The sequence below is a fragment of the Lycium ferocissimum genome, chromosome 9, assembly GCF_029784015.1.
Source record: "Lycium ferocissimum isolate CSIRO_LF1 chromosome 9, AGI_CSIRO_Lferr_CH_V1, whole genome shotgun sequence".
NCBI classification, from domain to species: Eukaryota; Viridiplantae; Streptophyta; class Magnoliopsida; order Solanales; family Solanaceae; genus Lycium; species Lycium ferocissimum.
This window is the reverse complement of record NC_081350.1, coordinates 16,684,255-16,707,835: the sequence shown is the minus strand read 5'-3', so window position 1 is coordinate 16,707,835 and position 23,581 is coordinate 16,684,255. Positions and strand designations below refer to the sequence as shown.

The 23,581-nt window shown below is 36.8% G+C and overlaps 1 protein-coding gene across 1 annotated transcript; it reads right to left on the bottom strand.

The window, feature by feature from the left end:
* Positions 1-7,279: 7,279 nt before the first annotated feature.
* LOC132029722 (exosome complex exonuclease RRP46 homolog) lies at positions 7,280-16,441 on the bottom strand. Its single transcript, XM_059419057.1, has 8 exons — positions 16,177-16,441; positions 15,344-15,457; positions 14,907-15,007; positions 11,092-11,112; positions 9,909-9,981; positions 9,731-9,798; positions 9,487-9,619; positions 7,280-7,816 (listed from the first exon to the last, which is right to left on the bottom strand). The coding sequence occupies exons 1-8, from the start codon at positions 16,274-16,276 to the stop codon at positions 7,701-7,703; spliced, it is 726 nt and encodes a 241-aa protein (XP_059275040.1). The 5' UTR covers positions 16,277-16,441; the 3' UTR covers positions 7,280-7,700.
* Between the last annotated feature and the right edge of the window lie 7,140 nt (positions 16,442-23,581).

Genomic DNA, 23,581 nt, shown 5'->3' with positions numbered 1-23,581 from the left:
ACAAGTAAAAGTGTACGGAGAAAATAAATATGTGTCGGAGAATTAAAATTGAAATGCATACATGTATAGAAGAGAATAAATATTTAGCTTTGAGTATTAATGAGACTCAAATGGTGTGGCTTGGTATATAAAATGGAGAAAAGACATCATTTAACCCCTGAACTTGACACGAAAACTCACTTTAGCAACTAAACTTAAGTTGTATTTATATACCCCCTTTAACAACTGTCATTTCAATTATTTTCCACCCTAAAAAATACTACCACTCTCACAAGGTGAGGTGTACTACACTCGCGCCACGTCATTGTCACATTATTGCCACGTCGTTGCCAAGTCATTGCCATGTTAAAAATTACCAACACTTCATTTTTTATTTTTCTTTTATTATTTTTTCTCTTTCTCTTTCTTCTTCTTCTCCCTTTTCGCTTTTTTCTTCTTTCTCCTCATCCTCACCCTACATTAGCAACCACTACGCCGCTGCCGCCGCCGCTGCCGCCGCCGCTGCCGCCGCCGCTGCCACCGCCAAAAAAAAATTATTATTATTATCAATCCAAATTGGACAAACTGCCCTTTAAAAAAAAAATTCATCACCATCATCTTTAACCCACACCCACCACCACCACCATCATCTCCCCACCAAATTTCATCCAATTCCTTCTCAAATTAGTCCCACTTACACTCAAATTCGTCCAAATTGATTGTTTTGGTTGTTATTGTTGGCCATTATTAGTTTGGACGAACTGCCCTTAAAAGAAAAAAAATCACCACCACCATCTTTAACCCACACCCACAACCACCGCCATCATCTCCCCCAACAAATTTCATCCAACTCCTTCTCAAATTAGTCCCACTTACACTCAAATTCGTCCAAATTGGTTGTTTTGGTTGTTATTGTTAGCCATTATGATTATTATTAGCAAACCCATTTCTTCCATAACCATTATTCCATAACTTTATTTTTGAAAGAAAACAAAAATCAAAATCAAGAAACCAAAAAATGGTGAAAATGAAAAAGAAAAGATTGATGAGAATATAGAGAGAAAGAGGGATTTGTGGGGCGGGGGGGGTGGTGGGGGCGGGACTATGGGGTTAAAAAGAAGAAGAAGGTGATGGGGCGTGGCAACGGGGGAGGGGGCGGCGGGACTATGGGGCGTGGCAACGGGGGTGGGGGGCAGGGGTTGTGAAGAATGGGGAAGAAGGAGACGATGAAGAAGGAGGTTGAAATTATGAGGCCCATCTTTTTTTATATTTTTTTATTATATTTTTTTAATTATATTATATATATATATATATATATATATATATATATATATATATATATATATATATATCAGCGGGTTCACTTTTTGTGTTGTTTACTCTCTTAATTTTTTTTTTTTTAATTTTTGCCACATCAGCATTTGGGGTGGAAAATAGTTGAAATGAAAGTTGTTAGGGGGGGTATATAAATACAACTTAAACTTAATTGCTAAAATGAGTTTTCGTATCAAGTTTAAGGGTTAAATGATGTCTTTTCTTTGTAAAATGACATACATCTGGTTTGCTGAAGAAGGAAGCACATACACGTGTGCGATAGCAATAAAATAGGCCCACCCATTTATTATACAATTTAGGTAACATTTGGTACAACTTATTTCAACAATGTTCATCCCACTTAGCCGCTTCTATATATTAGGAATAGGGAAAAGGGTAAAAAATATCCCTCTACTTTGGAAAAAGGGCTAAAAATATCCTCCGAACTTATTTTGGGTCAAAAATACCCCTCTCATCCTTAAAGTTTTCAAATGTACCCCTGTCTTGACGGAAATTATCTCCCAAAATAACCCAAAATTATTTTTTAAACCCGCTCCATCATTTAAACCCGACCCAACTAAATAATAACCCATAAGATCCCCTTATTCCCCCAATTCCCTCAAACTTCAAATCTACATATTGGGGGAATAAGAGGATCTTATGGGTTATTATTTAGTTGGGTCGGGTTTAAATGATGGAGCGGGTTTAAAAACTGATTTCGAGTTATTTTGGGGGATAATTTCCATCAAGACAGGGGTATATTTGAAAACTTTAAGGATGGGAGGGGTATTTTTGACCCAAAATAAGTTCGGAGGATATTTTTAGTCCTTTTTCCAAAGTAGGGGGGTATTTTTGACCCTTTTCCCTTAGAAATATGTAGCTTTTCTTTAAAAACCTGGTCACTATTCCTTTTTCTCTCTCCCACGTGACTTTGTCTTTTCAACCAACCCCCTATGTCTCTCTTTGTTCTTCTTTCCAGATGTCCCTATCTCTCCCTCTCTATCTTATATCACTACAAAAAATGGATAACTTACGGAGGTTAAAACTTACAATTCGCAGAGGTTTTATCCTCTTCTACCAACTAGCAGACGTTAAAACCTTCGTAAATTGCAACTTTCAACCTTCGCAAATTATCCTTTTTTTGTAGTGTATTTCTCTCTTTCTTCTTTGTTTCTTTCTTCTTTGTTTCTTTTTTTTTTTTTTTTTCTCCTTCTTGCTACAACTCAAATTAAGGTCTTTAGTTCGAATAATAAGAATGGTCGAACGAATGTTTTATAAACTCCCATCTCAAAGAGGAAGAGCTTTCATATCTGAAATGAAATAGGTTCAACAGCAAATTGTTGGATGACTTCTGTATCTTATTCTTGTTCTTTTTTTCTTGCTTGGTGATTAAGGTGTTAAAATGGAGGTGCAATGACGGTAGGATGGTGTTTTTGTAAGATAAATGTGCATGATATATGTATCTACACCGTTATACAACGTGTATACACGATTTATACAGTATAGATACATTACCTATAATGTGTATATGTATTGTATAGCAATGTACATTGATGTAGAAACATCTCTTATACATTATTATATAATGTTTATACATTTTATAATGGTGTTGGTAGTTTAATGACAATTTTTATGGTAATGAGTTGTGGAAGGCTGGTGAGGTGTTCCTTTTTATTTTTGATGAATTTCATACAGAAAAAAAGAAAATGAAATCCGATTAAGAGCGAGAAAGATGAAATTGAGAGAGACGACGATTGTCTTTTTTTGAATCTGAAATAGAATCATATTAATAGTGATAGTGATTTTGATTTTTTTAAGTGAGGATTTAGGTTGAAGCAAGGAGGAGCCATTGATGAGGTAAGTACAGAAACAAAGTGAAGGAGTGGCGCTATATTTTTTAGCATTAGGCTATAGTGACTGGAATATTTTTTTCTGGGCTATAGCGGGTTAAAACTATTTGGGCATTTCGCAGAAATGCCTTTATTTCGGGGTGGTCTTTAATTTTTGCCCCTCAAATTGTTGGTCTTTAAATTTTTTCCTTTCTTCTAAAACTCGTAGGTTCCGGGTACGAACTCCCGCTCAATTAAAATTTTAAAAAAAAATTGCAAGGTAGAGCTTGGATTCGCAAGGCAGAGTTTTGCCTGCGAAACTATGCGTTTAGGCAGAATTTTGCCTGCAAAGGCAGAGTTTTGAAGGCATACGGCAAACTCTACATTTAACTAACTAGCTACTTCCTTCTTTCATTTGGTTTCTTCCGAAGGTCTTACTATTCTTTCCATGGTCTTGAGCTTTTATTGGTAAGCTCCATGCAATGCTATCTTTAATTTTTGTACTTTCATGGATGTTGCAACATGGAAGCGTATGTGTGGGTATTTGCAACAGTTTGGATGAATCGTCTGGTTATACTTGCCTTATTTGCCTCTGAATCATCTTAGATACAAAAAGAATAGTTGAATTTTAGAAAATTTGGGACTGGGCCAAAAGCTTAAGGTAGAGTTTGCCTTGAGGTAATAAAAATAAAAATAAAAAAAATAATTAAAAAAACAACTACTTAGCTAGAAAAAGCTTAAATGTAAGAGTTTGCCTTAAGGTAACAAAAATAAAAATAAAAAAAATAATTAAAAAAACAACTACTTAGCTAGAATCTTGCAAACTTTTGCCTCGTTCTCTAAGATTTAATCTCGCCCTAATCCTTCCCTTTCCTTTTTTTCCCGAATAGACCTAATTTTGTCCCATTTCTTCTCTTTGTCATCCCTTTCCCTTTTCCAACAAATCTCCCTAATCATAAATTGAATCTCACAACTTGTGATTTTTTTTTCTTAAATAATGATGAATTTTATTTTCTACATGCTAAGTACATAAACAATATTAAATTTGTGTTAACATTGTATAAAAGTTGTATCCAATGTTATTGCGATTAAATTTTCAAAAAGCTAACATAAACTTTGTACTGTACAAAATTTATATAGTTATATACATATTGCATACCGTTATGTGAGAATTCTATTGTGCGAGATATACATATTTCATACACAAAATTTTGAGCAAAATTAAAGGCAGGATACATATATTTCATGCTTTCCATACACAAAATTTTGAACGAAATTTTTAAGGACAATCCATTTCGTAAAACAAAGAAACTATTTTGTCTGGCGGTACATCTTTTTTAAGAATCCCAAAAGAAAAGGCCCTATACATTGTACACAAGCCCACTTAAAAGCAAGCAGGTTTCTACTAAAAGGAAAACTTGTAGAAACATGATATTGCAATTTGCCGATTTAGAGAAAGAGGTGCAGTGAACTTACCATTTCAAGATCGAAGGCAAACTGCATCTATCATAAGTCAATTTTAAATCAACTTGGACAATTGAGTGTTGGAACATGCAACTTGCCAAATTAAGAGAGGGGATAAAAAGTCATTTACATCTTTTGAGAATGTCTATAAATAGGACAACTTCTTTGGGCTGCGGAGGGGGGAACCGAATAGGAGAGCTGCAAAATACATTGTTTCATTGTTAAGTTTTTCCTATTCTACTATTTCTTCAAATTTAGTATTGGAAATATTTAGTTTCTGCTTCTAATTAAATAGCGGAATTATCCTCCTTAACTACTTTTATATTTAATGGACAAAGATATTTCTGTTAGAAGTAATAATTCCAATATAGAGAAATTATTCTTGTGTTAAAAAAATGATGAATCTCGATATTTCTTTATAATACTCCCTCCATATTGGCACTTATCGTATTTCGAGAGTCAAATTTCTTAATTTTGATCGTATGTTTGAACATAGAATCTTTAATTCTTTCGAAATAAAATTTACATATTTGGAAACTACATAAAAAGTTCTATAAGTCACCATAATTAATTATTTAAAATATTTAAAAGACATGAAAAAATTACGATCAAAGAACAACTCGTTTGACTCTCGAAAAGCGAAAAGTGTCAATCTTTTTGAGACGGAGGGAGTAGTATATGTCATTTCTCAATTTCACGTGCTTAAGCTAAAGCTTTCTATTATATTATTATCCGCTTTACAGTTAGATGTAATTTAATTTGATAACGTATATCTATTGTGTACTACATGTTAACATATTGATAATTCCGTAATTGAGAGAGGCGGAAGAAATAATACCGTTAACTGTGATATTGATAGATTGTTAACATTATTCATTGACATCTATCTCTTTATGTTATAATTGATTCTAAACTTATTTGTAATCAGAGAGGTGAATAGTATTGTAATAGTCAATTACAACAAGTAAGGTAACCGAAAGGGTTTACTAAAAAAAGTGTGTTTTAATCCAAACATATATTTCTGATTCTTTAATTTAATACTTTGACTATTAATTTATAAAACCGAAAGTTAATTATAATATTTCTAAGAATATGGCTAAGCAAAAAAGCTCGATTCGCATCATTATGTTTGATAAAAGGTACGAAGGAAGCTCCAATAGAAAGATATTGAACCTTTTTCTTGAATCCTTGCTTTGAAAATGTTCTTCCATGAAATATTTCTAATCACGATGGGAAGGGAAAGACAAAATCAATATATATCATATATCTCATGAGTATAACCTGACTGTTTATTCTTATAAGTTGTAGAGATATTGATCCGGGTCTAATGTATCTGACTGACATTATATGACCGAGAAGAGTATCTGAGATTTGATTTTATATATAGTGCTCGCTTTACTAATGGTTGAATAACCTGAATACTTTATCTTATTCTTTGCACTCTCTTGATAATCATAATAATTGGTCTCCAACTATATAATCATATTTTACGACATGGCAAAGAAATCAAAGGCAAAAATGATTTTGTCACTTCATTATTATTCATTGAAAGAAAATGTTATTGCCCAAATCCAATGTACCATTGGCACATCGAATTTTGATGGAAAATTGAGTATATTCTTTGTCCACATGCTTTAGGATCAAACAACGTGTGACTCATGCACCATTTTCTGGATATTGTTACATTTTTTATTTTTATTTTTCAACTTCTTCAAGAAGTTCTTTAATTTCAACCAAACACAAGTTCAACAGTTTCTCTGTTCTTCTTTGAAAAGGCAATCAACTATTGTAAATATTAGTAACTATTTTGAAAGATTACATTCCTTCAGACACACTTGGGTGACTCATTTTTCCTAAAACTATTTACAACGATATTCAGCTCTTTTAACTTTTTAATTTTGAGGTTCTTACTTTTTGTAATAATAAAGATTAGAAAGGTTTGTCATCGGCCAATCATCAATTCGCAGGTTCCCTATTAGCTTTAATAATCCGAGCATGAGCACTTCTATGAACCTTCAAATCCGAAAGGCTCAAACAGGCCTTCACATTCATGGAAAATGCAAATCTCTTGTTCAGGACTGGAATATCTGAGAATAAATGTGTTATTGTTGTGACATAATTGTTACTATAATAAACCAGTAAAGCTTCTAACATAATTGTTGCAATAAATCGGTAAAGCTTCTCTAAACCAAGAAATTACACCCAATGACCTTGAAAACGGGTGATCTTAAACTTTATCCCCGCTTGCCTAGGGGCAAAGATTCAATGTCAAAAGTCAAAAGTATAGGTAATTGGACAAGACTTGCTAAACTTGAAGTTGTACAAACGGGGCCAAAATTCAAGACCATCATTTCCAGTCCGTTCTAGTATACAACAACAACATACCCAGTTGGATCCCACGGTGTGGAGTCTGGGGAGGGTTAAGCGTACGCAAACCTTACCCCCAGTCCGTTCTAGTATATCACCTCTAAATCACCCTTTTTCTTAAAGGTAATGGCTTGGAGAGCCAAGTAGACCCTATTAGGTAGAGAACATATGTAGGATTCTAGTAGGAATTAACAATCCTTTCAAATATACTCTAAAGGAATTCTCAGAAAAGTGTATATTACAAAGGGAAAATTTATCATATTAAAACTTTTAGAAATGCCAATAGGTAGAGTTAAAAAATTGTCATACGACAATAGAACACAGTGTTGTGAAGCCAAATCTGAGGGGAAGTCTCCGGAATTATTCCTTAAAACATTTTACTCCTAAAAAGAGCATCAAATATAACCAGTTTCTGGGACACAGTATTAAATGAAGCCGTAATGCAAACTAATACTCAGTCAATTTTTTACTGCTGTCATTAGCATCAAGCCGAACCAACAGTTTCCTACCTTCATTTCCCCATGATGTGTTTTCTGTGAAGTGAAAGGGGAATATGCTACACTGACATTCCATGGAAAACCACACCTAAGCTATTTCGATTAGTTTCCAAAGCCATCAAGATGATATCAAAATTTACAACAATGAGGACACCTTCCACGTTCAAATTTTGCCAGCAAAGATCCAACACAAACGAATCAATTGACTTGCCAGTCGGTGAGATTCTCGGTCTTGCTGACCCTGGAAAAGTTAACCCAACTTGGATAAGTCACTTTGGACTTGTGATTGCAAGCTTCTCCTGAGAAAATCCGACAACTTTGAAGTGGCAGCACGTCCTCGCTCCAAACACCGAATGTAGTCATCAACTGAATACAGAAAACAAATCACTATCAAGAAATAAAACAACACCACAACAACAACAACATACCCAGTAATGTCACACAAGTGGGGTCTGGAGAGGGTGGGGTGTACGTACACCTTACCCCTACCTTTGTGGGGTAGAGGGGCTGTTTCTGATAGACCCTTGGCTCAAGAAAATTGTTTTCTAGAACAGGTTTGAAAGAAATGCAAGAGTCAAAAGCCATAATGAAAATATTGAAGAAAGAAAGTACATACAGTAAAAATAGTAAAGATAACCAAAGCAAAAGACTCTTTAAGGAACAAAAGCCAACATGAATTCCCACTAAAGTATCTACTTTATCAAAAATGATGTCCAATTGCTGCAAGAGAAAACTGCTAGCAACTGTAGGCCGAAGGTTACAACGGTCCCACATTCTCATACTTATTACAACTATCATCTTACATTAAAAAAGCCGAAAAGGGATGAGGCTCCGAAATGCCTATATAACATTGAAAGTGATTGGTTTTAACTCTAATCCAGATACCATGCAATGTGAAAATGGAGAGTCAGATGGCAGGGAGGGCGACAAATTCAAGAGGAGGTTAAGGGGAAGCAACATACGTCTACCACATTCAAATTTAACAGATCTTATGTTGCTTTTCAGATGGAAAGAAATCACCCATCTGTCTTGCTTAATTCGAACACTGGTCTCCCATGATATTTATTCCTACCCCATAGACCACTAGACATCCTTCAATCTATGTAACTCAAATTCTTATATTTTCGACTTACATATTTTTATGTTTATGCTTTATGCTTTCAACACTTACGGAAACGACAACCCTCCAAAATAAAACTGGAGTGACAGTGGTGTTCTGTTTCAGGTGAGTCTTCTACTTGGACTAAACTCCTGCTGGACAGTATAGACATCTATGGCTCTTACAACTAAACCTTATCCTATTTTCTCCAAAATTGAATTGCTTTATTGCAAGTACAACTTAGTGAAAGCAAGTAGTAAAACTTATAATTTTTGTTAAAGAAAACGCAAAGTTCAAACAAAACTTTGTTTGCAATATTTTGCATGTAATTTGACAAGTACCTTCTTGGTGCTTCATTAATAAAAGTTACTTTCCTGTTCAACATAAAAGCTAACCTTTTTGGCGTTAAAAGTGTTTTAGCTTTACACAGAAGCTGAGGAGAAGGATAAGCAGTGCATGTTGATATCCCCATAGTGAAATTCTTTTTAGAAAAATTAAACATTATGTGGCAAACTAGGATCAAACACAAAATATCAAGTAACATGTTTGTTTCATTGTTTCAAACAAGGGTATAAAAGATAGAAAAGTTAGGAGGTTTGCCAAAACCTGAGGTATCTAAGCCAGTATTTCTATTTAAACCTGTAAAAAGAAAAGAACAAATTCCCTTGGCAAACAAGACAAGAAAAACACTAATGGTATCACTAGAGTGTCATGATGATAATGAGCTACAACATATCATCATTTCAAATGCATCCAGATTGCGACCTCCCAAACTTCTTTTGTATCTAGATTGAACCACAAAATTAAGAGCAATTGTGAAACATCAGCTGTTCCATACTGGTACAACTTTGATGTTATAACAATCTCAGCAGTTAAAGGAATTTCTACGAGATATTGTCATAATGACATTAGGAATGTAAGTACATAGATCACTTACCCGACATTACACCATGCGTAAAAGATGTTATAAGCCCATGTTCCATGAGTTCACCTCTCACTTTCAATGATTCTTCAGGAAGCACAGATAATGTTGAGTTCGGGAAAACCAGATACACAAACGCCTTCATTTTCTGTTATCATAACGTAAGCAAATTATACAACAGAATTATTGCATGAGTACAAGATAGTTAAGAATGCCAAAAAAGCTTACTGAATTACATAAAAGACTAAACGAAAACAACCTGCTCTTCTATCTTGCTAGGGTCCAGTAGAATATGTCCACTCTCTGCTAGACAACAACATATTGCAACTACAGAAAAAAATAACCCTCCATCATTTCATCTTTCCTCATATAAATGCATTAAGTAAATCATTAAATAATGATACTTCATCGCAATATAGCACGTGGAAGATTAGTACCAGCAAGGTGCTTCAAAGGAATTCCAGCATCCACAAGGGCAGCACATAATGCATTTATGGCACATGGAAGAAGCTTAGGAAAAATGCAGTCAAGGAAGTTTCTTGACTAACGAGCAAATCAAGGTTGAAGAATTATCTTAACATCAGTAATTTGCAGAATTCAATCTCATGATAGATGAGATAGCGGCGGTTCCCTTAAAAAAAAGATTGGTTAGTTTGATTAGTTTCTTCAAAATGGTTTTCTCATGGTCACATAATATTCTCCTAACTGGAAGTAGTTCCTAAAAATTTCAACATAGTAGATATTACAAAAGCAAAAAATGAAACCTTAAAGAGAGTTACGACTTCTGGAGGGTAGGCATACTCTGTCCTCTCGCTACCCCTACTCTCGAGTGCCTTACAATATCAATAAACTATGTTAAGTTGTCCCACATTGGCTTTGGGATGTGCACTTCATATGGTCTTGAGCAATTATGACCTCATGAGCTAGCTTTTGAGATTGAATTAGTCTCAATGTCCATTTCTTCAACATGGTTTCAAAATCAAACTTGTCCTAGTTCATGGTTAACCCGATGTTGGGTCCCCATATTATGTTGTCCACACTTAAGTTGGCAGGACCAGATGTGTGGGAGGAAAGGGGGTTAAATTGTTCCACATCAGTTGTGGGACGTGGATTTGATATCTTTTATATGGTCTTGAACAATCCTCGCCTTATGAGCTAACTTTTGGGGTTGAACTAGGCCCAAGATCCATTTCCTTAAAACTATACACACCAATTGTCTTAAAAATGATGACTCTTGAAAATATAGTCAGCATTCTAATGTGAAGCTAGATTCTTGGAGCAGTATTAAGAAACTGAAAAGTAAATTCTGAAAATCAAGAGGAACCAAACAAGGGATGATCAAAATCAAAGATTAATTACAATTCGAAACGCAACCGAAGTAAATTCACAGGTGTAGATCATCAAGAAGCACCTAATCCAAGGCATTTAGGACAGCAAAATGTTTGTAAGTAATCATCTACGATAAATCAACAATATGCTCATTCCTTTAGTAATTTGATGGTTTAATCGTTTATTCAAATTGATGAGAGCTCTCTTCCCGTTATCCCTGAGCACTCTCAGATACCAAGGTGTAGATCGTCTAAATTGTAGCAAGAGAAGGAGTTCAATAACTAAGGATACAGCTCCATCATCGTTGACAACCTGCATCAAAACTTAACTACTTAAGTTCGGTTGGACTTAAGTTCGGTTGGAGCTATCATTATGATCAAAACAAATATATATAAAAGAATACTAACAAAATGACAATGCATAGAAATTCCCCAAAGGCCAAAACTACTTTTATGTCAGAAACCTAGTTTAACCAACCCAACTGTCTTAGATAGGCATAAATGTAATGTTCATCAATGCATACACTGCACTCTAATATCATAGTATACTGATGTGAATACTTTTTAGCCCCCAAAATGAAGTAGCTATGACGTGTGCTTCAGCTTTCATGCTTAATTGAGTAAATAACGAAACAAAGTGAAAAGACAGAGAAATGAACATGAAATAAAATCCATACCATCTATGTAAACATAGATTTTTAAAATTCCTACTCCATGCTTGGGCTCTAGCAGTGTTGTTAAAGGCGAGCGCCTTGTCGCCTTTGGCGAGAGGCGTGGCGTGGCGAGGCTTCTGCGCCTTTCATGGCCATGGCGAGAAGACCTTCAAAAGGCGCGCCAATGGCGAGAAAGGCGCTAATGGCGCCAAGGCGAGGCGAGCAGAAATGGCAGGCGAGCAGGGTTTTTAAAAAAAATGTGGAATTTGTCCGCCTGAAATTAGGGAAGAAGTAAAAAAGTATGTTGAAAGTAAACAGTTGTTAAAAACTCAAATGTTGCACCAACCATCCTTGGCTAATCTCTCTGATGAAGATGATGAAATGATCTCCTCCCTCAAAAACTCAAAAAATGTCATCCAATGCATCATCCACGGCACGGACTGCCAATGTGAAAGGTCCCATGAATCTTTATTACCCGCAAACATCAAAGGGAAAAGCAGTAGCACGGCAGCGTCTGATGCATCCAAGAAGTTGCTAAGAGATCGCGCTGTAAATGCTTTTGCAGTATGGGTATATGAAAGGGCTCCCTTTTAATTGTGTAAATCACAAAAGTTTTGATAAATACATTGAGGCCATAGGACAATATGGCCCAGGAATGAAACCTCCTACCTATCACGAAATTAGAGTTACTCATCTAAAAAAAGAGGTGGAGAAGATAGATGAGATTATTGAGGAACATAAATTGAAATGGACAGAGTTTGGGTGTTCAATTATGATGGACAAGTTTCCACGAAATGGAAAAATGATCATCAATATTTTGGTCAATTCTCCATTAGGTAGTGTGTTTCTTGGGTAGTCGATGCTAGTGATGAATCTACAAATTCCACCAAGATGTTCAACTTGTTTGAGAAGACTATTAAGCAAATGGACCTACAAAAAGTTATACAAGTTGTTACCGATAACGAGAATGTTAAAGCCGGTGACATGATAATGGGTGTGTACTCACATTTATTGGACTCCTGTGCTGCACATTGTATCAATTTGATGTTTGGTGACATCTTCAAAATAAACCCGTATGCTTCAGGTGAAAAAAAATAGCTCTAACTTTCTTTATCTTATACTATATGCTTATTGCTTATTACTTATTACTTAGCTTACATACTAAAATATTCCTTTAAATTTTCTAAGGCATTAAGATACATTCTTACATAGCAATGAGGCCATTGTTGTTGAACATGATGAGAAGATATACAAAACAAAGAAATTTGGTGAAACCGGCTAAGACAAGATTTCCTACCTTCTTAACTTTGCAATCTTTTTACATGCAAAAGAAAACTTGAGAACTATGATCTTCTGGATGGACAGAAACTAGATTTCAAAGGAACTTTTGGGAAAAGAAGTTGTCAGACATCTTACTTCTACATCTTTTTGGAATGATGTTGTTAGGGCACTTAAAGTTGGTTCTCCTTTGATAGTAGCGCCGCTTGGTGGATGGAAAAAACAAAGTGGGCTATATTGAGAATGGATAGAGCCAAAGAAGCTATTGAAAAGGGTTTTCATGGTGATCGGAAGCAATACGAGAAAGTTTTCGAAATCAATCGGCGGTGGACGGACCAACTTATACCTTTGCATGCAGGCCATATATGAACCCGGAATGTTTTACACTAATTATCAAAATAAGACTTGTGAATGTAAGGTTACCTTGAATGTGTTGGTAAGATGGTCCCTAATGGAACACAAGATGCTCTCAAAAGCTTTATGTATAAACATGCAATGGGGACTTTTGGTATGCCTCGTCTATAAGAAACAGAGACAAAACATCCTTGGGTTGATTTAGTTATTTTTATAGCTTTATTTAAGTTATTTGACTTATTTATAATTATTAAACCTTTAATTTTTTTGCCCTGTTGAATTGGCTTCCAATCATACCCCAAAACATGCCATAAGAGTATTAAGTTTAACTTGTAGCGCATCCGGATGCGAGAGAAATTGGAGCGTGTTTAAACAGAGAAGAAGATTTATTATATTCTAATTTCTAAATACATTATTATTAGTATCTACTAATTAGTTTCTACAACTTATGCGCGATTCATACCAAAAAAAGAAATCTTGAACTATCGCGTCTCGACAATCTAACATTAAGTGAATACCGAGGCGTGTGTTAATCAACAAAAAAGTACAATAGAACATTGAGGCGTCGTTATGATGTTATATACCATTGATCGATTTTTGGATAATATTGACGAAGCAAATGAATTGTGGATCCCCCAAAATGAAGAAGGAACTAGTATATGAGGGATGTGATCCTTGTTTTCCTGAGTTGAGGAAAAACGGTTTTTGAGTTCATAACAAGGGCAAACACACCCTCTGCATATAGCTTCTTTCTCGGTGCTTAATTGATGTCCAATGGCGGATCGAGATTTTCACCGAGGGGAAGTGAGGAAATATAATGTAGTCTTGGATATCAAGAACTTGGAAATCTTGAAGATCTTGAATTTGAATAGACAACTATTGCTTTAATTTTTGAACCAACAATGAATTATTGAGTCATTGACTTATTCAAGTTCTAGACTTTTAGTATATATACACCTTTAATTTTTGAATTGAAATATTTGCTAATATGTTATTCTTAGTGAGATTTTGATTATATACGCAATTAAATATTTTAATTTTTTGGTATTTAGGCGTGCACTTCAAAAGCGAGTGCCGCTTAAACACACTTGGGCTCTAGATCCATAATCATTGCCATCTAGGTCATTATGTCTTCATAACTAAGTGCCATATCCTCCTAATATGCATTGTACTATGCTCTTCGAATCACATACTAGTTTCCTTTTGGCACAGCTTGAGTTTCTGGTTTGTATATAGGTAACTTTTGCCAAGAACCATGTCTTATTGTAGGGTCTCTACTTTTTGGTATATTGCTTGTATACGCGGATTTGTTTCTCGCAACGGAAATATTTACCTTATCAAAAAAAAAAAATGTCCAAAATTTCAGTACTTCTTTAGAAAGTTTATTGCCTTCCGACTTCCTTCAAGAACTATAGTGTTCGTAAACATGTAAGAGCTGTAAGTCGGAGTGTTAATAGTTTTTCCTTCAAGAACAAATTCAAGTTCTCCGTCCAGATTACAGCTACGGTACAAAGCTAACAACTCATCCACCACCAGAATGAAGACCTATACCCCATACATACTACAACAACAACAATCCCTAAGTAGTTGGAGTCGGCTATCTGAATACTCACTATTCATCTCGCTCCATTTGTACAAGTTTAATTCCAGTGTTTAACAGTTTAGGTTGTCTTACAATAGAAGTTCTTTACATTTCTACTGACATACAAATATCTAACAATTAAATAGTTGGCAAAACCGACTGGTAATCATCTTAATTGCTGCAGCTAAGGTTCACAAATGCCATGAAATGAAGTTCCTCTTTACTTTTAGACTGTCTCACCTGAATGATAATTGACGTGGTGGTATTTGGATGAACATTCAAAACACAAATGCTTTGCACGGTCCTCTTCAAAATCATCTCATACTCCTTCTCCGCTTTACCTAAACACAAAGTGATTGAGATTACAAAAGGAGAAACTTCTATGCCCCATTAATACAATCCAAATGCCGAGGAGGTTTGTAAAACCAATACCAGACTTATAATGCAACATAAGAGAGGAACACCAAGCAATATGTGAATGTAATTTCCCTTTTCATCAATTAGTAACAAGAAAGTGGGCCAACTTAGAAAATTCAATAGAAGTAGCGTCAAGCATTTGAAGTAACCTTGGCTCTGTATTTTAAGCAATTAAGAGATAATACAAAAGTAACCTTTCTGGATAATATTTGATATACCCGTCAGTTTAGAAATAAGGAAATGCATTTTAGGAAACTCACCACTCTGCCCCGTTTTTGGCTTCCAAATGACTTCAAAACATGCCTTTTCTGGGTTCTCGTTCTTCTTTGTTCCAGCCTTTGGTCCATAAACAGCGGCAAGAACTTTTGTCTCCCCTATACAAGTAGAATAAACCCATCTCAAGAAATCTAAGAAATCTAACATTGAATGAAACAACTAAAGGCAACTCCAACAACACAAGAGTAATATAGTAACCCTGAGAGATTATATACAAATGCTTTTAGGATAATATTTTTTTTGTTCACATACCAAACACAAGAAAATAAGTAAGTACACTTATTTTCCATGGAAAAACATTTTCCTTCATACCAAACACACCCTCTGTAACACCAATAGAATTTCTTTTTCACTCCCTATGTCCAATGGCGGATCCAGGATTTTCACCGAGGGGGTTGGAAATATAAAAATGTAGTGCCTAGGATTTGAACTTGGAACCTCATGGTAAATTTTGAACCCCTAAACCACTGAACCAACATCTTCTCTCGTGTTTAGGGTATTCAAAATCTATATATATACATACATAAAAAATACCTTATATATACGGTGTAATTTTTTGCTGAGGGTGTTAGGGTGAACACACTTGGAGGGCCCTAGACCAGCCCGTTCCTGTGTCTCACTTTAAGCGTGGTAAATTAACCTTAGAGGTCAAATTAACCATCCTGATACTGATATTCTACCTCCCTACTTAAAGATTTGGCAGACGAAAGTATAAAATTATCGAAGTGGGTCTAAAATGCTAACAAGGAAAGTGTTAAATTTACGACAAGAAATCCATATTTAAAATGTATGTAGAACTCAAAGACGAAATAAGTACCTTGAGACCAACTAGCAGAGCCATGAGGACGATTAAGAAGGTTACGAGTGCAAGCCAATGGTCTCAGTTGATTCGCTTTTCGCCCATCTTCTCTATCCATACCTCTTCAGGGTTTAAACTAGGGTTTATGGGGTTGTAGTTACTACTAGCACCAAAGTTTAATTTAAGAGAAAATGATTTTTGTCCTTAATGCATGGTTTTCATCCTAAATCCTAAACATATGGTAAATGTCAAAATCCCACTTCCTAAATTTAACGGAGAATGATCAGCGTCAGCGTCAGTGGGCCGCTTGCGGGGTAAAGATTTCAACGCATTTTTTTGCGCGGATTGCCCTTCTTTTGGAGTACTTTTAAGTTTTTTTTGCCATATTTGTGATCTTTAAATTATACTTTTTATATTATTTGGTCTTTAATTTTAAAACTCGATGTACGGCGTTCACGCGAAATTATGAGGTTGGGTTGTAACAATAAATTAAAAAAATCACAAGGTAAGATTTGGATTGCATGTATGCCGGATTCGGCATACACTTATTAAGGAATTACTAAAGTTTGCCTTATGGGCAGACTTAGCATAAGTATGCCAGATCCGGCATAACTTTGATAATTCATTAACAAGTTTGATACACCAGATAACTTTGATAATTCCTTGATTTATGATGACCATATTTATGGACAAACTTTTAATGGGACCAGACCAATAAATCATAACAAACCAATAAAGAATGTGGATGTTCTGTTCTAACTAAATGTATCTTAATGCATATTCAGGTCTTAAAATGTTGCAAATGTACCTCAGTCTGTTAGTATTTGCACTTGCAAGTTAAAATTAACACATCTACAATACACCAGTAGATAAAATATAAAAATAATATCGGCCTTTTATGAGCATGCTTTGTTTACATCAATGTATGATCTGTTTCTTTCCCCAATTCTTGCTTTCTTTGATGTTAAGTTCAATGTGGTTGCCGATATGCGGAGTTTGAACTAATCAAATTTGGCTTATAAAACATTATGTCTTAAGAAAAAGTTATGCCTTATGGGGCATACTTTTAGTTATGCCTTAACTAAAGTACGCCCCATAAGTCATAACTAGGAAAGACTTTTAGTTAAGGCTTAACTAAAAGTTTGCCCATTAAAAGTTTGCCCATAGTATATCGGATCGAGGCGTAAACTTGTGAAGGATTACCGATTATCTTAGGATCCATGCATACTTATGCCAAGTCTCCATTGATAAGACATAAGTATCAGTCAGACAACTTTGGTAAAATTGTATTTGCGCGTGGGTTCGAAAATTTAAACTTCTGGAACAATTTAAATTTTTCTTGAGTGGGGGTTCGAACACCAAGGACAAAATTTAAAGATTTCAAATATGAGGGGCAAAATTTAAAGACCACCCCAAAAGAAGGACGACTCTGCGAATTGCCCATTTCAACGGCCTAAGCCTATCAAGTGGGCAGCCCGGCCCGGGTCAATGGGGCCAAGGGGCGATTGGGGGAACCATGAAGGGGGATGGGCCGGACGAGGTCCTGGGCCTTGTATGCCGGCCCATGTGCAAGCCCGGGTTTTAGCCCACAAGGGCACCAACACGATTAATTTTTTTTTTTTTTTATAATTAGTGCTACTAAATCTGATTTAATATTTTAAATCATAAGTTAAATAGACTTTAAAAAAAAAAAAAAGGTAGACAAGCAATAGAACAAAACTATTTGTAAATGATAAAAATTTAAACAATCATAACTTTATGCTAGTTTATTCTATTTATGTGATTTTTTAAATTTTATGTAATTTTTCAAGATCTATATGGACGAACAACCATAAGATGATTATTTGGCCAAGCCAGTTTTGAGAAAGACCGGAAGCAAAGGGCGAAAACTCCAAAACTTAGTAAATAAAGGGTGCTTGTGTTGTGGTTTTGAGTTCCTTGGCTTGTGTTCTAATAGTAACCACGGGAAGAAAACGGGGAGCATGGTCCCTAGTCTCGTTTTTGCCGAGCCTGATTCTCTATGGCATGGACGTCTTTGATTGGATGGAGACAGATATATAGAAAGTGTGCAGTGAGGGTGCTTGTAAATCACTAGGTAGCCTAGCTCGACCCAAGCAATGCCGTCTTTATCCCATTCAACTAACATTTTTCTCCAAATTAGTACGATATTTTAATCTTTTGATCGATAAATTGTTATGCAAAAAGGCAGAGCTTAATATTAAAATGGTTTCCCATAACTTATGTCAATGACCAGGCAAATAATTAGACATTTTAAAACTTTCATAAGTTGTGCATGCATCACGGTAAAGGAAATTTCATATCTGAAAATCATAAATATTTAGCTTAATTAGTACTTGTATATGATAAAAACTGAAGCAATTTGTACTTGGTAAGAACTGGGGTAAAGTTTAAAGCCGTCTGGTATGAGATCGAGGAAATATAAGGTCGTTGGCCATCGATGGGAATGAGGATCGAGGGGTCGTGAGTTCATTCAACTCAGTGTCAAAACCGAGGGTATGTTGATGGGCACAGAAAACCCGAGCCTGAAGCGAACACACTCAACATAGGCTCGGAGAATCCGTTATGGGACAGGCCACGTGTCATTTGACCGTTCCGCCATTTGCACTGACAACAGTACGAGTGTTAGACCATACGGACGCCGCCTTATCCATTTTAGGGTTTTTTTCTAGAAAGGCCTTTCTTAGATTGTACTAAGGCCTATCTATTTTTAGCTATAAATAGGGATGTACCCCCTTCTTTTTTAGGTTAGCTTTTTCATTATTCTTCACACTTAGTAATCAGAAAAGGTGGTAGCGGAATCTTCTTAAGTGATTGGCTCGGTTAAAGGAAACAATTTCCAAACCGGACCAGTTCTCAGAGCTTACAAACTTGGCTTCTTTACTATTTTTTATCAATATATTACCATTTACTTGCTATTGTCTTACGCTGTAAATTAATCTAACCACATATCCTATCAACCACTTACAAATTTAATTATTATTCATTTTTTAGGGTAAACAGTTTGGCGCCCACCATGGGGCATAGGATAATAGTGGTGATTTAATTTGCTACTCCCTCTTTCACTTGTCCTTTGAAAGTTTGTGTTTCAGATACGTTCGAGATGGTAAGCAGTTGTCAATCCGGACACGTGAACAACAACAAAATAGTGGCTGAAAACGAAAACAACATCGAATTGCCAAACCCGAATGCACCCCCTGCTGACCCACCCAACCCAAATGCTGTCAACTCGACTGAAGGCCCTAACCAGAATACCGTCAACCAGGATAATGCCGCCCTTCCGGCCACAGATCCTTTGAATAACAATAATTTAGCTACTTTGCTTCGGGCGCAAGCCCGAAAGACGCCGGATGTTGCGGATGAAATTAGCTTACGTTTGATATTTGAAATGTTGCAGGAACAACAGATCGCTATAGCTCAGCTCCTAAACAAAGACAACAAAGCAGCATCGGCAAAGCCAAATCGGACTACCGAACCAAGGAGAGGAGGCTCGGATAGTCGAGAGGGACAACGGATCCGGGGTTGGTACATCTACTGAGGTCTTGAAAATGCTTGACACATTAGCTGAAAGAATCGAAACAACTGAAAAAAAAGAATGGAAACGTATAACTCTCGAGTGGATCAAATCCAGGGGGCACCTCCAATCTTGAAAGGACCAGACTCGATGAGATATATCAAAAGGTCCTTTCCTCCGAGTGCGGCCCTGAAGCTGATCCCGAAGAGGTTCAAAATGCCCGATATCTCGAAGTATGATGGGACGACAGACCCACAGAAGCATGTGACTTCGTATACTTGTGCCATAAAAGGAAATGACGTCGAAGAAGATGAAATTGAATCAGTGTTGTTGAAAAAGTTCGATGAAACGTTGTCTAAATGGGGACTGACTTGGTACGATCATCTGCCCGAGCGTTCCATCACTTCTTTTGAGATACTCACAGATGCGTTTATCAAAGCCCATACCGGAGCCAAGACGGTACAGGCAAGGAAAGCAGACATCTTCAAAATCACCCAAAGAGATAACGAGCTACTCCGAGAGTTCCTGAACAGGTTCCAAAGGGAACGAATGGAACTCCCTTCGATCCCGGAGGAGTGGGCAGCTCAAGCCTTTACTAAGGGTCTCAACCCACGAAGCTCAACTGCCTCGTTCAAATTAAAGGAAAACTTGTTGGAATATGAGGCAGTAACTTGGGCCGATGTCCATAACAAGTACGAATCCAAGATTCGGGTAGAGGATGATCAACTTGAATTTTCCCCCGGTCTGACAAGTGGAAGTAAGAATTCTAAAAGACCGAGAAGGAATTTCGAACCTGAGATAAGGTCATCAAAGGATAGGTATCGACCGTATGCTCAACCGGAGAGATCCAGCTTTAGGTCGGATAAGGGAAGAAGCGGCTCCAGTCATCCTTCGAGTAGAGGTGATAGCGAGTTGATCGCGGATCAAGCAGTTGAGGCTTGCTGTTTAGAGGTGACGCCGATGGGTCAACCAACAATGGGGATATTCCGAGGTTATCAGAGTACAACTTTAACATTAACGCGACATATTTAGTCTCGGCTATTGGCCATATCAAGGATGCCAGTTGGCCGAGACCATTAAGATCTGATCCAGCTCAAAGAGATCCAAGCATGATGTATGAGTATCATGGGACTCCTGGCCATAGAACCGAAGACTATCGCCAATTGAGAGAAGAGGTGGCTCGGTTGTTAAAAATGGTCACCTTCGTGAATTCTTGAGCGAGCGAGCCAAAGGACACTATAAAGGTAGGGAAAATCACAAACAGGTCGAGCCCTTAGAGCCACAACAAGTGATCAATATGATAATCGAAGGAACGGATAGACCTCGAGGACCGATGATAAAAACAACAAAAGTTTTAATTGTACGAGAGAAGAGGAATATGGATTACGTGTCGGAGGGATCTATTTCCTTCAACGATGAGGATGCAGAAGGCATCATTCAACCACACAATGATGTGTTGGTAATTTTTATCCTTACTTTTAAATATCAAGTTAAACGTATTTTGATTGACCCAGGTAGTTCGGCTAACATTATCCGATGGAGAGTAGTAGAACAACTGAGGTTCTTTGGACCAAATTTTTTCGACAGCTCGGGTTCTCAGCGGATTCAATATGGCAAGCGAAACTACTAAGGGAGAAAACTCTTTGTCGGTCAACATCTATGGGACTATTCAGCAAACTGTGGTCTATGTCATCGAGGGAGAGATGAAGTATAATGCGTTACTCGACAGAACGTGGATTCATAGCATGAGGGCAGTACCATCGACATTGCATCAGATGTTAAAATTCCCAACCTCGGAAGGGATAAAAACAGTCCGTGGTGAACAACCCGCAGCAAGAGAGATGTTCGCGGTCGAAGAAGCGTCCCTCATTCTGAAGGAACCGGTCCAAAAAGCTGTTGAATCAACCAAAGGCAAAAATACTAAATAGAAATTAAAGAATTCAGGCTCGGATGAAGAATAGGAAGAGACGAGCCTAAGCTTCGAAGAAGATGATTTCGGTGTGCCCAGATCGTTCATATTACCGGGCGATTCGGACGCAACCAAGTCTACCATAGAGGAATTGGAACAGGTTATCTTGTTCGTACACTTGTCGACAGAAAGGTATACCTAGGCACGGGGTTAACCTCGGAGCTCAGTAGCAAATTAATTAAATTTCTTCAAGCTAATGCTGATTGCTTTGCTTGGTCCCATTTAGACATGACGGGTGTGCCACCGGAGGTGGCGACGCATAAGCTTAGCCTCAATAAAAAATTTCCTCTCGTCAAACAGAAAAGAAGACCGATAGCCGAATTAAAGCATGCCTTTGTCAAAGAAGAGGTAACAAAGCTTTTAAAAATAGGTTCTATCCGGGAGGTTAAATACCCGGACTGGTTAGCTAATGTCGTCGTTGTGCCAAAAAAAGGTAATAAATTTAGAATGTGTGTTGACTATAAAGATCTGAACAAAGCATGCCCGAAGGATTCATTCCCTATACCTCACATTGATCGAATGATCGATGCGACGGCCGGACATGAGATGTTAAGTTTTCTTGATGCTTACTCCGGGTACAACCAGATTTGGATGGACCCGGAGGATCAAGAGAAAACTTCTTTTATAACCCGATATGGGACTTATTACTACAATGTATGTCGTTTGGATTAAAAAATGCCGGAGCAACTTACCAACGCCTAGTTAACCTAATGTTCCAAAAACAGATAGGCAAGATAATGGAGGTTTATATTGATGAAATGTTAGTTAAGTCCCTGGAAACAGAGGACCATTTAAAACATTTGCCGGATACCTTCGATATACTTCGCAAGTACAACATGAAGCTGAATCCGGAGAAGTGTGTTTCAGAGTTAGATCAGGTAAGTTTTTGGGATTCATGGTGTCGAACTAGGGGATTGAAATCAACTCGGGCAAAATCAAAGCCATTGAAGACATTGAAGTTATTACACCCTATAGTTTGGGTATGTTAAGATTCGCTAGGTGGTAGTTGTACTATTGTGGGCGTGAGGTTATAATTGAGGATATACGAGGCTATAGATATGTTCATTTTATGATTATCAGGGTTAAGTTCATATAGTAGGTTATGGAAGGGTTGGAGGACAAGGAAATCAGGGAGATTAAGTTTCCGGAACCCTGGAGGAAAGTTAGATGAGACTCGGTACGGTAACTTTGGTCTGACTTGTAGAAAGGATATCTTTTAGTATATTATGAGTTTTGAAGTGAAACAAAAGCCTAAAGTGAAGTTCGGGAAGTCTAGTTTCCAACGCAACAAACCGCGCGTCAATCGGACATCGGAATCAAACGTTATGCGCGTTTTAAGATCAGCTGTCAGGGCAGGAAATTAACCCTGCGCGTTTAGACCCTGTAACTCAGCGCAAACGCGCAACTTGGCAGCGCGATCGTGCTGAGCAAAATTTAAATCGATCCAGGCAGAACCTGAACCGTTATATAAAGGGGTCACCCCCTTATTTCTTCAGCCCAAACACCCCAAACTCTCTCTAATATTCTGGAAATTTTCCCTAAATTCCCAACACCAAAATTTAAGCCTAAACCAGGTATAATTCCCAAATTTCAGTCCAGATAGCCTATAGTTGCGATTATAAATCATATAGCGATGCGTCTCGGCTTAAGTTCAAGGTGGAGGAGTGAAGATATAGCAATATTATCGGGAGAAAGGTATGAACATTTATTATTAATGTTAATCTTGGTTTATTTACGGAGATAGGGCTGTTTAATAGTTATAAAATGATTTTTGTTAGTGGAAAAATGGCATAAACACTATATGAAATGTTTGTGGAGTATTTTGGTATTGAGAATATTATGGGTGATGTTGGTATTGTTGTTGGTTGTTGAATTGAAGTTTTGAGCTAGGCATATAAACAGGGGAGATGCTGCCCGATTTT

Excerpts from the sequence above, each read along its gene's own strand:
- LOC132029722 (XM_059419057.1), bottom strand. The coding sequence starts at position 16,276 with ATGGATAGAGAAGATGGGCGAAAAGCGAATCAACTGAGACCATTGGCT. Across the intron at positions 15,458-16,176 it reads CTCTGCTAGTTGGTCTCAAG|GGGAGACAAAAGTTCTTGCC; the intron begins GTACTTATTTCG and ends CTACTTGTATAG. Across the intron at positions 9,620-9,730 it reads CTAGCAAGATAGAAGAGCAG|AAAATGAAGGCGTTTGTGTA; the intron begins GTTGTTTTCGTT and ends TTATGATAACAG.